Below are 16,847 nucleotides of genomic sequence, written 5' to 3' on the forward strand. Positions count from 1 at the left end.
CCATCTCCTCATACTGTCAACTCAGAACTGGGCAACTTAGTAGAAAACATTCTGTGGGGAAACAGCTTTGTGCCTGGGTAGCTGGGCTAAGTGCAATGGCTTGTATCACAGAGGGGGTCAGACTGCAGGGCTAACGTTCCCCTTGGATACTGCAAATCTACAAATCTCAGGGTCTCATCCTGCAAACACTCACCACACGTGTTTAATAAACATTTGACTGGCATTAACTTCCCTGCATCTCTGCTGTGGGGAGAGGTTATAAAGTTTCTGTTGCTTTAGTCCTTATGAGAGGGCCTGAGTCTGTGCTACAAATATATGGAGGAAAACCAGGTAGACTCAGCATTTGCGCACAATGGCAGAGTCTAGTGTGTCGGGGGCATCGCCTGCCTCGCACAGGAAGCTCCAGACAAGACTCTGTTCATTGCTCCCCTCCTCCACGTGCCCTTTGAAGAGGAGCCAGCCCCAAAATCTCTTATCAGTGTGAGCTGTGGGGGAGAGAAGGACTGGCCAGGGCAGAAAGAACTTTCTCTCTCCCAGGCTTAGGGTACATCTAGACTACATGCCTCTGGCGACAGATTAGGCTACCAGGCATAGATTAGGCTACCCAGGTAGGCTACCTCGGCATACCTGGGTGGTCGACAAATGCCTTTGATGTCGACACCCGCGCGTCCAGACTACCGTGATCGGCTCAGCGCGGCAGCCATGTAAATTTAAATGAAGCGGCAATTATTTAAATCGCCGCTTCATTTTCCTATGCCTGGTAGCCTAATCTACATGCCTCTGTCGTATCCTTAGATGCTGAGTGTGGGGCAGAGAGGGAGGGGGATGGTGGTGGGAGAAGGGATGGGAACAAACTGAGGGATTTGCAGCTATCCTGTGTGGGATGGTTCTACAGGACACAGGGAGCTGGCTCACCAGAGTTGCGTCTATTCCCTTGGGCCAGGCAGGAGCGCACTGCACGCGTGTGTGTGTGTCTGGCTGGTGCATTCGCCCTGTGAGTAACTCTCATTCCCTTCTCTGGGCCAGTAAATCGTTGGTGACGGTGCCATAGGACTGGCTGCAGGCGCTGGGTTTGCTTTCAGCCCAGAGGTGCCAGTGACTTGGGGCAAACGCTCCTTTGGGATGGGCAGAAACCAGAGTGTTATGGGGCTTGGGGAGGGGCAGAAGTTATGAGGGCAGGGGAGGGGAGCTGTGAGGGATGGGGGCAGGGTGAGGGGGGAGGGATGAGGGAAGCAGGTGTTTGGTTTGGGACTGGAAACCCCTGGTTCAACAGGCTCCTGGAGGCGCCAGGCAGCACCGCTGGCCGGGGTGTTGAACGTCTGGTTTGTGGCTCCGCAGGCTCCCTGCCAGCCCCTGCACAGCCCATGGGGCAGCCCCTGAGCCGGCATGGCCAGCTCTTAGCATTGGGGTAGCTGGAGCGGGGGGCATGTGCTCCCCATTGGCTGGGCCAGGGCCAGGCAGGAACTGCTCCTGGGCAGTGTGGTGAGCTGGGCTGGCCACTGTCCAGGCTCCCCGGGGAGGCACCCCCGGCCCCTCCCCTTGCACCCAGTTCCCTCAGAGCCTGGCTGGCACGGCTGCCCCACTGCTTGGCATGGTGCAGTCATGGGGCCAAGGGCAGGGGAGTCCTTGGGTGCGGGGATCAGATGGGAGTTGGAGGGGAACCTGAAGTGCAGGTGGCAGAAGGGAGGGATACGGGATGTGCCAGGCCATGTCTGGCTTTAGTCACAGGTTCCCCCAGGAGGTGGGATGGGTAGTGAGGGTGTGCGGCATGAGGTGGGAGGAGGAGCGACACAACTGCCCCTGTGATTCTTACCCCATTCATGTCACAGTAAGAGCTGTCTGGGCAGCGGGGGATCCATGGACCCTCCATCTGTCCTGGGCAGAGCCAGGGGCAGCTTTTGATCCCCCCCCCCCTTTCAGGGGAATGGTCCTGTGATGGCCCCAGCTGCTTTGGCACCCCAGGGCTTCTCCTCTCTGGTCAGGGCTCCAGCTTCTGGCCAGAGTGGGGGGCAGAGCCCAGGGGGAATGGGGAGGGGCAGGGGTGTCTGGGGAGAAAGAGGCCAGGCCAGACCTGTCCACATTCAGCAGTGGGAGGGGCCCTTGGCCTCCGGCTCTGGGGCCCCTGAGGGGGATGGGCAGAGGTCGCTCATTGTGACAGGTGTATCCCGTATCTGTCAGAACACTGCATTCCTGCCCTAGGGGCTGGTGACCAGTGTGGGGGGTGGGGCAGAGTGGGGCAGCAGCACATGGGGCTGAGAATGGGAATGTCCCAGCCACCAGGACCACCCAGACCTGGAGGAAAAGCTGGAGAGAGGCAGGAGGGGAACTGACAGACCCCTCCCCTATTCCAGTCTCTGTCCCTGGGCCAGTCGGAGGGGAGAGGAGCCGCACTGGGGTGGGAAGGTCCCGGCTCCCAGCGCACTGCCAGGGGCTGCGGGGCTGGGAACAGGAGAAGCAGCAAAGGGGGGGGGCAGGTGTGATCCCAGCCCCCAGCAGCAACAGGCCGGCAGAGAATCACGGGGGGGGGGGGGTTGCTATTGGGGGGGGGGCGATTCCTACAGCCGGGGGGGGGCGGGTCAATCCGACTGCACAGGAACCCAGAGGAGCTGGAGCCATCGCCCCGCAGCTCCATGGCCCGCGGGGGGGAGCAGCCCGGCAGCCAGGGACACGCGTGGGGCAGAGCCCAGGAGCCGGGCGGAGCAGCGAGGGACTTGCTGGGAAGAGGGGGCGTGGCCAGGAAGCTCCCGGTCTGACCTAAGCCCTGGCGCTGGACTCCCAGCAGAGTCACTGAACCCCTGCGCATGCGCGATCTCATCGGGCCCCTCCATTCAGTACGGCCGGGGCCGGGTTTTCGTGCTTCCCCGCCCGTCACTGCCGGGCCGCAGCAGCGTCTGACTCCGCGAGCGAGCAGAGGGAGTCAGTGAACTTCTCTATGATCACTGCGCATGCGCCGCGCGCCCTCAGGCAGCCCTTGGTGCCCTTATTCGCCGCGCTGCTTCGGGGGAGCGAGGAGCAGAGTGAGGTGGGCGGGGCTCTGTGTTGCTGGGAGGGCGGGGCTCTGTGTTGCTGGGAGGGCGGGGCTGCTTGCTTGCTTGTTTCCCTCTGCGGCTCCTCATTGGCTCCCGTGCGCTCCCGCTGCTCCCGGCAGCTGGGAGAGCCTTGCGGTGCGCATGTGCGAGCTTTGCGGACGGGCCTATGGCTGCCGGGGGCCTCGCTCCGCATTCGCCTCCTCCTCCCCCGCCCACGTGTCTGTGGAGCGGCCCCTGCTGGGTGCGCGGCTGCGCCTTCGTTCCGGTGGGGGGAGGAGGGTTGTGGGGCAGGGCCTCAGTGGGAGGGGTTTGTGGGAGGGGCTCACACAGGCGGGGGGGGGGGGGGGGGGGGGGGGGGAGTCGGCCAGCTGGGGTGCGGGGAGTCTGCAGCTCGGCTTGTGGGAATTGGGGGAGGGGCACAGCTGGGCTGGGGTCAGGGCTGTGACCCACCTTCCTGTGCTGTCTGTGGGGGGCTGCTCCAGCCGGGCAGGGGCCTCAGACCAGCTCACTGCTGCCTCTCTGTGGTTGAATGTTGCACATTCAACGCAGGGCCTGTTGGCCCGTCTGTCTCTGGCTGTCGGTGCTCCAGACTGACACTGTCAGGAAACTCTCTGCACAGATTTCCCGTCTCAGCGAGTGGATCAGTGAGGTGGAGGGGAAGTGTCAGAAGCCAGGGAGTGAATTCCTGCAGGTGAGACTGAGAGAGCAACATCCCCAGCTCCCCACACAAGGACGATAGGCTCCTGAATAACAAGTGCTGGAGTCCAGCCGTCAGATCTGGGTGTAACTCGGCGGGTGCATTGATGCCATGCGAGTGACCCTTGTGCTTTGCAGAGTCACAGGCACAGAGCTATTAGAGGTGGCAAAGCCCCATTCGCTCAGGGGATCCATGGCCCTGGGGCCAGGGCAGGGCCCCTTGTTCCCATGTTTGCAAAATCCCTTCCTTGTGTGTGCCCAGTGCAGCTGCGATTCTTTTCTCACTCTTTTCTCTAGGACTTAAGAAACAGCTTGAGCAGGTAGGTGGCTCACACTCCTGTCATACTGCACAGCGCAGGGAAAGAGCTTGGAGCTGATGTTGGCACCACATCTCCCCAGGGCTCTACAGACAGATGTTGGATAGAAATGTCTCTGACTCACTTAATTCTGAGGATCTCACCCTTGAACAGCAGACTCTGGAATCCCCCATTCAGGGGCACAGTCTGACTTCAGATATTTCCTAGAGCTGTCACCTCCCCGGGGACTGGCTGCCTCGGGACTGTGGGGCTGGAATATGGGTCTGTCACTGCTGGGCACTAGGCACATTCAGCCCAGGGCAAGGAGTGAAGGATTGGCTATCAAGACTCAATAATAAAGGTATTAGAAACTATTGAATCTGGCCTCTGAAGCCAACCTTCCCCTGCCTCAATTCCCACGTGGAGAATGACAGCCCATCATGCTGCTCTCCTTAGAGACACTGAGCGAACAGACCCAACTGTTTGCAAATAGAGCCAGGGGTTTGCAAACTCTGAATCTCCCGTTGGTGTCAAGGGATCAAAATAGGTAAAGTTAATGTCATAACAACGTGTTCCCCCAGCGCAGCTCTAGGTTATGAGGAGAGGTGGTAAGTGACAGAGAAACCAGGTGGGAGGGGATGAGGAGGGAAAAGTAAATCTCACTTTCAGTTTGTGTCTCCTGGAGCGGGAATGAGGCTGCAGAGATGTTAGCTCCGTTGCTGGGAGGTGCCCAAGCAAGAGAGGACACGGAAGGTTTCAGACCTTTTCATACTAAACACTTGAGTGTGTGTCTGTCTGGTCTCTGATACAAGTGAAATGCAGAGTTCAGTATGGGGACATTGTTATATAGAGGAGAGCCTGGAATTTCACCTCTCTTATCCCTTCCCCCACCAGACACTCTGCCCTCTGCACTGGAGAGAGCAAGAGGAGAATCCCTGGGCGTTTTCAGACAAGGTGAGTTTTTCATGTGGCGATTCTAAAAATGAGAAAATTCCAGCAAAATCATCTTCATAGGACTGTCATTGAAGTTACCAACCAAACGCAGTGACCATGGTGCACACAGCCCTAAATTGAGATCAGTGAGGAGCTCCGGGGACACTGCATGGGGACTTGTAGACACTTTGAGAATCACTGATCTATGGGGTATGATGCTTAAAGGGGTGATGTTAAAGCACACAATGGATGGCACCTTCAGGCTCAGATTTCACTGGTCAGTTTCAATACGGGGTTGGTTTCAAACAATAAATAGGCTGAAAGGCTGAGAGCTGGCTGGCTTCCATGGTATCAGTTTGTTCATGGTGAGAAACTGCTGGATATGCAAGGGCTCTTCAGTTTAGTGCAGGCCTGGGCAAAATACAGCCCATGGGCCGGATCTAGCTCGCCAGGCCATCGCATCCGGCCCTCTGATGCTTGGCGAGCTATGGGCTAGTTCCGTGGTTGCCACTTCCCACCTGCAAGCCACTCAGAAAGTGAAGGTGAGCCCAGAGATAAAGCAGGAAGGCATCCACTCCCAGGACAATTGGATGGTTTCTGGCCAGAAAGGAAGCACTGTGCCCTCTCCCCTCTAGCTCATAGTTATTCAAACACCCACATGGCCCCACAGCCTGTGCGAGGGTTGGGCAGGCTTCCTGTGTGCTTCAGAGAGGTGCTAGGCTGCTGGTCGGGACTCACTCAGGTAAGTCTCCTAGGCAAAACCTGCCTCTGGCACCCCAACCTCTCTCTTCCCCTCCTAATTCTCTGCCCCACACTCCTGCCCCCAACTCCACATACTCAAACTCTTTGTTCTCTTCCTGCATCCAAATATGCAAGGAGCTCTTCATGGTCAGAAACCCTCAGCCCCTTTTTTGTTCACTCAGCCACTTCTCTAAATTAACCTTACTTTAAATATCTCATGAGTAGTTGGCTAATCCAGTGCCCCAGATTACACCTGCTTCTTTCACCCAAACTGCTTCCCAGACCCCTCTTTCCCTCCTGCATCCCAAACCCTCACCCAAAGCTCCCTTCTTCTCCCAGTGTTCATCCCATTCGCTGTATTTCCTGCTTAATGTCTTGGAAGAGTGCAGCTCTCAACCACTTTCCAAAATCTTGGAGTGCCCCCCCACATCAAAATGAATTGCCCACTCCGGTCTAGTGGATACAGTTCAGTGAGAGTCAATAACTGAAAGATGCAGCCAGAGAATTTCAGGCTAGAGAGGAGGCACAAATATTTGATGGGTAAGAGGATTCGCTGCTGTAACCAATCATCAAAGAACTGGTGGGTTCTTCATCTCTTGATGTCTTCCAATCAGCACTGGACAACTTTCTAGAAAACATGCTGTGGGGGAACAGAGCTTTGTGCCTGGGTAGCTGGGCTACGTATAATGGCTTGTGCTGCAGAGGGGACAGACTGCATGGCTCGGGATATTTTCTGATGCCATGAATCCATGAATTTTAAGGTCTTATCTTGCAAACACTCAGCACACGTGTTTAATAATATGCATCTGAATACTCATATTAACTTCACTTCATCTCTGTTGTGGAGAGAGTTTATAAAGTCTGTGTCAGATGAGAGAACCAAAGTTTGCAAATCAATGCATGAAGACTAAGGATTATAAATACTGCAGCCCAAATTAAATTAAACCTATGTCCATGTTCAGGCAGATGAATATGTGACTTGTTAGCAGACACTGGGTGCTGAGAACTGAATCTCCATTGTTGCAGGCAAAGTAATATAACTCAAGCCAGGTATTAAGAGAAATAAATACGGCTTTCGGATCTAACTTGTGTGTGGTGTTTATGGAATATCTAGACTCAGCGTTTGCCCAAAACTGGAGAGTCCAGCATGTTTTTCACCGGGGACAGAGTCTGGGCAGAATTGGGGTGTGGAAAGGATTAAAGCTCTTTTTGAAATGTCTCCAATTCTCCTTTTCCCCCTGCCAGGCTGCAGAACACCCATGTCTGTCTACAGCTCAGCCCCTGGTCTGCAGAGCCAGGGACAGGAAATGGCTGTGGAGGAGCCTGTGAGCTTTGAGGAGGTGGTTGTGTATTTCTCTGAGGAGGAATGGGCTCTGCTGGACCCGGGCCAAAGAGCTCTCTACAGGGATGTGATGCAGGAGAATTACGAAGCTGTGAGCTGGCTGGGTGAGGATTCCTGTCCCCTTGTGTAACAGAAGCTGGGTGGGCTCTGGAGCAGCTGGGTTGGGTTTGGTTCAGGGTCCTTCATTGCCTGAACCCCCAATATCAGCAGTATCTGCCCCAGTAATCCTGGCTCCTGTGTGAGAGGAGGTTCAGTGACATAATAGCGGTGCTGCTCTTCCCACAGCCAAGATCTCATTGTGGTTCCCACCATCTTGCCCATGTTGTGCCTTGGCTGGAATGTCAGCGGAAGGATCCAGGCAGGAACGGCAGGGACCGGAGTTGTGGGGCTGGGTGCAGCTGCTCTTAGCATCTGTAGGGTCCCCTTGTGCTATTGTGCTGACCGCTGGAAGAAAGGTGCCAACTCAGGGTCCTTCCTTGCCTCTGGTAGATTCTGTGCAAGCCAGAGAGTCACCAAATGGCAGGCCCGACTAGCCACAAGAGGAGGGCTGCTGCTACTGGCAGAGTAGAATCAAGGCTACAGAAGGGGAGCTGAGCTGCAGGAGCATCTACAAGCAGCAGAGAAGCAGCCCATCCTGTCTCCACGTTGGCTGGCCACAGGAATAGGCTGGCACTGCCCTGGCTGTCTGTAGGACTGACCGCTGTTGTGGGGAGCTGACAGGGCCCACCATGGCACAGTCAGTCAGGATCAGGAATGTGGACCATAGGCAGGGCCTGAAGTGGCCAACCAAGGATTCATTTTCTTGATCAGACAATTCCCCTGCCTCCTTCTGGCTCAAGTAGAGCATCTGAGCCCAAGAGCAGGGAAAGTCCAGCCCCCAGCCAAGAGCTTTGTGGGCAGATCCCATAGGGCTCTAGAGCTCTGCTGGATCCTTTCCCTCACAGCCCTAGAGACCTGACATATGTCAGCTCAAATATGAATCCTGGCTAGAGGTGTCTGTCAGTCCTGAAAGTCTTAGAGCTCTCTGCTTATGAGCAGTGTTTTCCTGTCCTCCCAAGTATGCAACAGGCCCTAAGGGAGACTGAGTTGTATCCTGCAGAGTGCAGCAGAGCGATCAGTTCCCCATGGAAGTCAGCTGGGCTATTCCCAATATGGTGGTGGGGCGGGGGAAGGATGGAATTAGTGTGTCCAGGGATTTTGTACCAGCCAGAGACCAGTCTCTGGAAGGTGGGGAAGGAGCCTGTCTGGGTAGGAGACTCAGAACCTGGCTTTGGAAGCAGGAATGGTACAGAATTTAATGAACAAGATCAGCACTTGGTTAATTGCTCCCTGAATAGGATTTCCAGTCTCCAAAGCTCATGTGCTCTCTTGGATGGAGCAAAGGGAAGAGCTGCAGATCCCGGATCTCCAAGGCAGTGAGGAAAGGGAGAGCGTCAGTGACACCCACACAGGTGAGAAATCAGCTAAACTGACTCAAACCAATTTCTGTGTTCTCATAGCAGATGTTGGTTGTGTGTTTTCATCAAGTCTGACTGGCCCTTCAGCCTCTCATCAACTCCAGTGTGAGAGTGCCAGATGGGGAAATAGTTATGAGGAAGCAGGGTGAACTCGGCTCATGATTATTGAATCTTTCCAACCATTCTTTGGGTTTTTCCCCCATTTTCTGTTCACCATTCAGAATTTTTATTTCAGCTCAGCACATAGAATCATAGAATGATAGGACTGGAAGGGACCTCGAGAGGTCATCGAGTCCAGTCCCCTGCCCTCAAGGCAGGACCAAGCTCCGTCTACACCATCCCTGACAGATGTCTATCTAACCTGTTCTTAAATATCTCCAGGGAGGGAGATTCCACCACCTCCCTTGGCAATTTATTCCAATATTTGACCATCCTGACAGTTAGGAATTTTTTCCTAATGTCCAATCTAAACCTCGCTTGCTGCACTTTAAGCCCATTACTCCTTGTCCTGTCCTCAGAAACCAAGAGGAACAAATTTTCTCCTTCCTCCTTGTGACACCCTTTTAGATATTTGAAAACCGCTATCATGTCCCCCCTTAATCTTCTTTTTTCCAAACTAAACAAGCCCAGTTCATGAAGCCTGGCTTCATAGGTCATGTTCTCTAGACCTTTAATCATTCTTGTCACTCTTCTCTGTACCCTTTCCAATTTCTCCACATCTTTCTTGAAATGTGGTGCCCAGAACTGGACACAGTACTCCAGCTGAGGCCTAACTAGTGCAGAGTAGAGCGGCAGAATGACTTCACAAGTTTTGCTTACAACACACCTGTTGATACAACCTAATGACTCCTGTGTGGTTCCTCTCTCCATCCCAGCAGGTGATGAGATGCTGAATGAGAACAGTGAGACGAGTCTTCAGGAGGAAGGACCTGAGCAAATGGCTCCATGTGGGGTGTTAGTGGAAATATCTGAAGGGCATGTTTTTCAGAGTCCTGAGCAAGGAGAGACTTGTGAGAGTCAGCGTAGTCTACAAAGGCAGCAGGGAAACCATCCAGGAGCAGGACAGGATAAATCCAGTCACAGGAGCAGAAGGTTGAAAACAAACACAAAAACTGTTCAAAAGAAAATCCCCCATCAACATTCACCTTGTTCTTGCAGTGACTGTGCAACTCTTATTAAACATGAAAGAGCCCACACAGAAGAGAAACCCTTCAGCTGCTCTGACTGTGGGAGAAGCTTCAGTCGGAGATCATACCTTGTTAGACATAGGAGAGTTCACACGGGAGAAAAACCCTTCAGCTGCTCTGACTGTGGGAAAAGTTTCAGTCAGACCTCAACCCTTGTTATCCATAGAAGAGCCCACACAGGGGAGAAACCCTTCAGCTGCTATGACTGTGGGAAAAGCTTCAGTCAGACCTCAACCCTTGTTATCCATAGGAGAGCCCACACAGGAGAGAAACCCTTCAGCTGCTCTGACTGTGGGAAAAGCTTCAGGCACAGTTCACACCTTGTTAGACATAGGAGAACCCACACAGGAGAGAAACCTTTCAGCTGCTCTGACTGTGGGAAAAGCTTCATTCGATGGTCTCAGCTTATTAACCATAGGAGAGTCCACACAGGAGAGAAACCCTTCAGCTGCTCTGACTGTGGGAAAAGATTCAGTCAGACCTCAGCCCTTGTTATCCATAGGAGAGTCCACACAAGAGAGAAACCCTTCAGCTGCTCTGACTGTGGGAAAAGCTTCAGTCAGAACTCAACCCTTGTTATCCATAGGAGAGTCCACACAGGAGAGAAACCCTTCAGCTGCTCTGACTGTGGGAAAAGCTTCAGGCACAGTTCACACCTTGTTAGACATAGGAGAACCCACACAGGAGAGAAACCTTTCAGCTGCTCTGACTGTGGGAACAGCTTCATTTGATGGTCACAGCTTATTAGCCATAGGAGGAGTCACACGCGGGATAAACCGTTCAGCTTCTCTGACTGTGGGAAAAGCTTCAGTCAGACCTCAACCCTTGTTAGACATAGGAAAACCCATACGGAAGAAGCTATTCACCTGCTCTCACTGTAGGAAATGCTGCAGTCAGAAGTCACACCTTGTTATCCATGAGAACTCTCACAGAAGAGAAATCCTTTAACTGCTCTGACTTTGGGAAATGCTATAGCGACAATTCAAGTCTTGTTGCATATAGTTGAACCCACATAGGTGAGAAACCGTATAGTAGTGGTGAGCAAAATTTTTCTCTGTTGACAGAATGCAGCCTGCCTAAGGCTTTGATCCTGTCCACAAGGCAGTGCCAGGCCCTACCTCCAAATCAAGATGTACTGAGGGGGAAGGAGTTTAGCCCAACCCCCTCTTCATGCTTTCTAACCACTAGAGAGGAGGCAGCGCTAGGCTGAGTCTTTGCTATACAACCTGAGGCCGGCACTAGAGGCACTGCTGCCACTGCACTGCTGGCCTCAGGGGCCACATGGCCATGTCAGGGGTGCCTCTGGGGCTGGTCCTGGGCTGCATGGTTGCAGCAGCAACACCTCCAGCCATGGACTGAATGGGTGCAGTAGTGGTGCCTCTGGTGTCCGGGGCTGGTCCTAGTCTGTTTGGCTGCTGCTACAGCAGTAGAGCCTCCCTCCAGGGTGACCAGGACAGTGTGACTGGAGATGTTGCTGTACGAGGGCCCAAAGCCAGGTAATATTTGCTATCATCCCCCATATATCCCCTCCCAATATCCTCAATTCCCTTTCTCCCAGCAGCTAGCACCCCCAGCTTGCGCTGACAGCCTCCTTTTTTTATTGCACCATCTCTCCTGGCCACATACTGCACCTTATTTCTGACCAGACACCTGCCTGTTTCTGCATCCCAAATCCTCAAAACCCCAACCCTTTCTTGAGGCCCCTGTCACATTGGATTTTAAAGTGAGCATACAGGTAACTGCTGTGATCACGAGGAACTGTTTGCCCCAAATTTGGTACAAAGTGGGCCGTGTGAGGTGTCAAACGAAAGTTACTATTGTGCTGATTCTGTGTGTGGTATTTGTGTACTTGTTTGGAATTTGTATGGGGAGTTATGACTATGGGCTCTGCTGATGCTGTGTATGGACTGCCTGTCATGGGGACGGAATTTCCAATGAGTGACTATGCTAACCAGTATAGCTCCAAGGACAATGGTTCTCAGGGTGGCCAATACACAGCTGAAGAATGCGTGTGGAAAGCTGCAAAGCAGCCAGAGCACAATGGCTGATGGCATATGAAACAGGTCACTTGACCATATGATTAGCTCCAGCTTGGGCGACACCAGAAATGAATATCAAATGCCATGAGGGGGGCTCCATCTTGTCTTCAGTCTTGCTACTTATCCGAGAAGCGGCCTTGCTAAGGACAGAGACACGGGAAGGATTGCTGACCCATCCTGACATATGATGTACCCCAAAGACTTATGCTAGTAGTTTCTAACATCTCCACTAAGATCCTGCATCAAGAACATGCTGATTGATGTATATAATATATTCACCTTATTCTCAGCCTTTTCTGTCTTTTATTAATAAACATTTAGATTCTAAAGGATTGGTCCACTGTGATCTGGTGGGTAAGATCTAAAGTATAAATTGACCAGGAATTCATGGCTGGTTCTTTGGAACCGGGTGCGTCTGTTCTGGGTTGGAAAGATTGGGCTCTATAACCCCTCACCTCTCTGTAAGCCCAGGGCTGATTGTGGCATAGAAAGAGCTGGGGTATCTGAGGGGTTTTGCTCATGAGGCTTCCTGCAGGCTGGATTGGCAGCTGAAGGGCTCACTGTGACTGGTTTGTGGCCTATTTTGGAAAGGTCTCCAGTCAAGGGCTGTCAGCAGTCCTGGTTTTGAGCAATTTGCCCTGAGTGGATTCCTTCAGCAGTGTTCAGGCCTGCCCCGGCCCGGCGCAGCCAATCACAGTCGTGCCCTCTCCAAACCTTCTGTAGATTACTGTTGCTAATGGAAACTCACTGTTAATTACATAATTCGTCAAGCCATTTTGCTGGGGCTACATCTGGGCAGTTGCATTTGAATTATTAAAGAGATTAAACCTTTTAACTTTCTCATGTTAGTTGATCAAACTTTATTTTAAATTAAGTAAAATATTTATGTCCAGTACACACTGTGGAGGTAGGCCTCACTAGCCTGGCCACAGACTGAACTGTACGCAGTGTATCCTGCATCAGAAGCGAGCTTCCTAAGCAAATTGAGCAAGAAACCACAATGCTGTTAAACAAACAAAAAATCGCACTGCTTGCATTTTGTTATCGGGTCAAGCAGATGTAACCATCTAAAAGTAAAGTGCCTTACTTCCTCTTTTCTCTGTAAATTTCCACTGTGACTTTGTAAGAAGGTATAAATATCTCAGGCAATTGAGTGTGAGAAGGGGCTTGTATCGATAAGGCGTAACTCCCTGCCATCTGCAACACCCCCCCCCCCAACTGAGATATTAAAATGGTTTTGTCTAACTTGAACCCTAAACCTAGCATGTGTTTATTTCACAACAATTCTGATGCTGTCACTCAGATCCACACATCCTGCTTTTCTTTCGGGAAAAACCATGGGTCACTCCCTACCTAACTCCAGGCACCACAAGCAAGGTGAGAGGCCTTTTAAATCCCTACTTTGAGAATCAGTAGAGGGCTTCCGGTTGGCTTCAGGTGCTTGGTGGAATTGCTGGATCCGAACCTTTAAACTCAGGTCAGTTCAAAACCAGTGTGCCTGCTTTAAAAAGTTCTGTCAGGAATTTAGAAATAAGAATGTTCTGGTGGGAGAGTCTGGTATATAAGTCCGGTTGTTAAATCATGCGTTTGTTGAGTGTGTGAATGTATCTGACTGAGTGCATGATTCCTGAGAAATGAGCATTGGGTCTTGTCACTTCCCTGGGATAGACTCCTGGGGCATCCGTCAGCCACCCTGGCTGCCCGCTGAGAAGGAGCAACCAGCTCTAGCAGTTAAAGTCTCGGATGGTATGAGGTCTCAGTGGTGACTAACCCCATTTACCCCTCCCTGGGTATATCTACACTACCCTCCTAGTTTGAACTAGGAGGGTAATGTAGGCATACCGCACTTGCAAATGAAGCCCGGGATTTGAATTTCCCGGGCTTCATTTGCAGAAGCGGGGAGCCGCCATTTTTAAAACCCCGCTGGTTCGAACCCCGTGCAGCGTGGCTACACGGGGCACGAACTAGGTAGTTCATACTAGGCTTCCTAGTTCAACCTACCATTACTTCTCATTTCAAATCCCGGGCTTCATTTGCAAGTGCGGTATGCCTACATTACCCCGCTAGTTCGAACTAGCGGGGTAGTGTAGACATACCCCCTGTCTCTAGCTACTTCCTGTTACTGGGGGGGGGGGGGGGTCAGGATCACCTTGGTGACAGAAATCGCGGGATGATGCCTGGACAGTGCAGACTTCCCCACCTGTGTTTCCCTGTGTAAATGAGGTAATAGGTACTGGACAGTCAAAAGAGATTCCTGTTCCCCCTTAAGGGGACTCCAGCATACTATGGCTGTGTCTACACTGGGCCACTTATTCTGGAAAATCAGCCGCTTTTCCGGAATAAGCTGCGAGCTGTCTACACTGGCCCTTGAATTTCTGGAAAAGCAACGATGCTCTACTGTACAAAATCAGCCGCTATTCCGGAAAAACTATTCTGCTCCCGCTCGGGCATAAGTCCTTATTCCGGAACACTGTTCCAGAAAAGGGCCAGTGTAGACAGCCCAGTAGTCTTTTCCGGAAAAAAGCCCCGATCGCGAAAATGGTGATTGGGGCACTTTTCCGGAAAAGCGCGTCTACATTGTCCACAGACGCTTTTCCGGGAAAAGGGCTTTTCCGGAAAAACAGCCTGCCAATGTAGATGCTCCTTTTCCGGAAAAACTGAAAACGGAATAGTTTTCCATTTTAAGCAGTTCCGGAAATTCATGCCAGTGTAGACACAGCCCTCATGTATGTGCATTGCTCACCTAAAACTTGCAAGTTTCTGGATAAGTGGGATGTGTACACACAAAATGATTCATCTAGACAGTTTCTGGTGAAAGGTACTTTTAATATTGGTAAAATAGTGCACTTGAAGGGTACCTTGGAATCCAGAGGATCTAAGATACCCCAGGTTCAATGGGATGCTTTTTTCAATTGGTATGAGGTGGTGTCTAAAAGGAAAACTGAATTTCAAATTAGGAGTCTAAAAGACTTGCAAAAAACAAAAAAAAAATCTTAAATTACATTTAAAACAAATCAAGAAAAATTGGCTATTCCTTGAAATCCAATCTGCAGTGGTATAAGAAAACATCCAAGCACTTAAATAACGTCCAAGTGCTTGGTCTTCCTCTTGCTTATAATGTTCTGCTTTCTGTTAAAAGCATTTTTGGAAAAAAGCATCTAGATTGGCACGGATGCTTTTCCACAAAAGCACTTTTTACGGAAAAGCGTCCGTGCCAATCTGGACATGCCTTTGCGCAAAAAAGCCCTGATCGCCATTTTAGCCATCGGGGCTTTTTTGTGCAAAACAGTACTGTGCTGTCTATACTGGCCGTTTTGCGCAAATGATTTTCGCAAGAGGGCTTTTGCCCGAACGGGAGCAGCATAGTATTTCTGCAAGTACACCGACAATCTTACATGAGATAGTCAGTGTTCTTGCGGAAATTCAAGCGGCCAGTGTAGACAGCTGGCAAGTTTTTCCGGAAAAGTGGCTGATTTTCCGGAAAAATTGGCCAGTCTAGACAAAGCCCCTAGTGTAGATGTAGCCTCTGTGAGTTACCCACAGTGAGGCTGTTAGTGTCGGCATCTAACTAATTGTATCATTAGGCCATGTCTTCACTCAGGTGGAGATCGCTGCTGCAATCCATCTTCCAGAACTTGATTTAGCAAGTCTAGCTAAGCCTCGCTAAGCCAAAGCCCTAGGGCACCTCCTGCTCTTTGCTACTATCCTACTCCCACTGTGAGGGTACCACCAAGCTCAACTGAAGATAAAGCCAACTCCAGATACAAGTTGAAGAATGGTGGGAAGAAAAAACCCATTGACCTGGCAACAAGGCACCACAGGGAGTTGAACCCAGGAGCTCTATTTACAAGGAAAGTGCTTTAGCCAACTAACCCATGGTGCCTGCCTTGAAAAGGGCTTTAAAACTGTTCAACTTTATCGTGCCAGACACCCCCTTCCCATTCCAAAGTGCAGCCGTTCCCCATTTCCCTCCAGCTCTTGCCATGACTCAAGGCTTGCTCAGCCCAAGATATTTGATTGGCAGCTGGTATGCAAAACCTTTTTTCAATTGTAGCACCAGGCCCCAAAGGGACAGACCCAAGGCAGCCGCCTGGTCCTTAGGCCGGGCCTGCAGCCAGGGGGAGGGAGAAGAATCTCTCCTTTCAGCTGGAGTTAAATCAGCAACCTAAGGACACTTGCTGAGCACCCGCTACAGGCCTCTGCTCTGCCAGCTGAGCTATGGAAGGGTGCCTGGGGCAGGCTGATTTGCCCAGGTGGGGCTTTTTGACGAGTGCCAGGGCAAGATCCCCCCGAAGGGGACAGCATCCCAGGGGAGGGGCAGGAGAACCCAGCAGCACAGGGTGTCACGGGTACTTCACGCACAGAAAGACCCTTGAGTGAAACCAGGCAGAAACGCTGCATCTCACTCCCTGCAGCTCCCCTTGCTGCCCTGGCATGCGCTGCCCCTTCTCCCACCGGCCTGGGCCTGGCATCCCTCCCCCGCCCAGCACCACAGAAAGCCCCTTGGCGTGAGCCTGGGCAAGATACAGGCCTCAGGCCTGTCTCCTCTGAGGGGCTTGTGCCTCGGCCTCCTCTGCCCTTGGTGCCGGCTCTCAGGGCTGCCCCCTGAGCGCTGCTGGCCAAAGGAGGCAGCAAGGCAGGAGAGGGGAGGAGCAAGTCCCACTGAGGCTGACAGCTCAGGCTTAAGCCTCCAGACCCAGCACAAAACCTTCAGTCGGGCCCGTGTGGTTCCCTCCTGCCCTCACACACGCTCACAGGGGGAAACGTGTCCCATGTTCCATCCCCGAGCCTGGCCTGGGTAACGGGATCAGCCCTCCAGCAGCCCACAGGGCCCCACTGACACGCCCCTTCTTGCACAACAAAAACCCTCGTGCACAATTCTGCTATGATGATTGTTTTCAGGAATAGCGGCATTGCACAAGAGGGGTTTTCTTGCACAAGAAGGGGCAGTGTAGACAGCAAGAGCATCTTCTGCAAAAATGGCGGCTTATTAGGTATGCAAATGAGGCTCCATGATATTCCACACTTAGGCTCATTTGCATATTTCTCGCGCAAGAAGCTGGGAGCGTAGACATAGCCTAGGTGAATGTGGTGGGTGTATTTTCCCCACCAGGCCTTTGTCCCTTG

At 52.1% G+C, this 16,847-nt stretch overlaps 1 protein-coding gene across 1 annotated transcript; it reads left to right on the plus strand.

Annotated features, from left to right (window-relative positions):
• The first annotated feature begins 3,390 nt into the window (after positions 1 to 3,390).
• Positions 3,391 to 12,970, plus strand: LOC142821499 (uncharacterized). Its single transcript, XM_075912626.2, has 4 exons — positions 3,391 to 4,975; positions 6,941 to 7,141; positions 8,375 to 8,488; positions 9,370 to 12,970. The coding sequence occupies exons 1-4, from the start codon at positions 4,852 to 4,854 to the stop codon at positions 10,410 to 10,412; spliced, it is 1,482 nt and encodes a 493-aa protein (XP_075768741.2). The 5' UTR covers positions 3,391 to 4,851; the 3' UTR covers positions 10,413 to 12,970.
• Positions 12,971 to 16,847: the final 3,877 nt, after the last annotated feature.

The sequence above is a fragment of the Pelodiscus sinensis genome, chromosome 19 (assembly GCF_052426305.1).
Source record: "Pelodiscus sinensis isolate ZL-2025 chromosome 19, ASM5242630v1, whole genome shotgun sequence".
NCBI lineage: Eukaryota > Metazoa > Chordata > Testudines > Trionychidae > Pelodiscus > Pelodiscus sinensis.

Bases quoted from the DNA above. Each gene is read 5' to 3' on its own strand.
- LOC142821499 (XM_075912626.2), top strand. From the start codon at position 4,852: ATGGGGACATTGTTATATAGAGGAGAGCCTGGAATTTCACCTCTCTTA. The intron at 4,976-6,940 runs GTGAGTTTTTCA...TCCCCCTGCCAG, and splicing joins CCTGGGCGTTTTCAGACAAG to GCTGCAGAACACCCATGTCT. The intron at 8,489-9,369 runs GTGAGAAATCAG...TCTCCATCCCAG, and splicing joins CGTCAGTGACACCCACACAG to CAGGTGATGAGATGCTGAAT.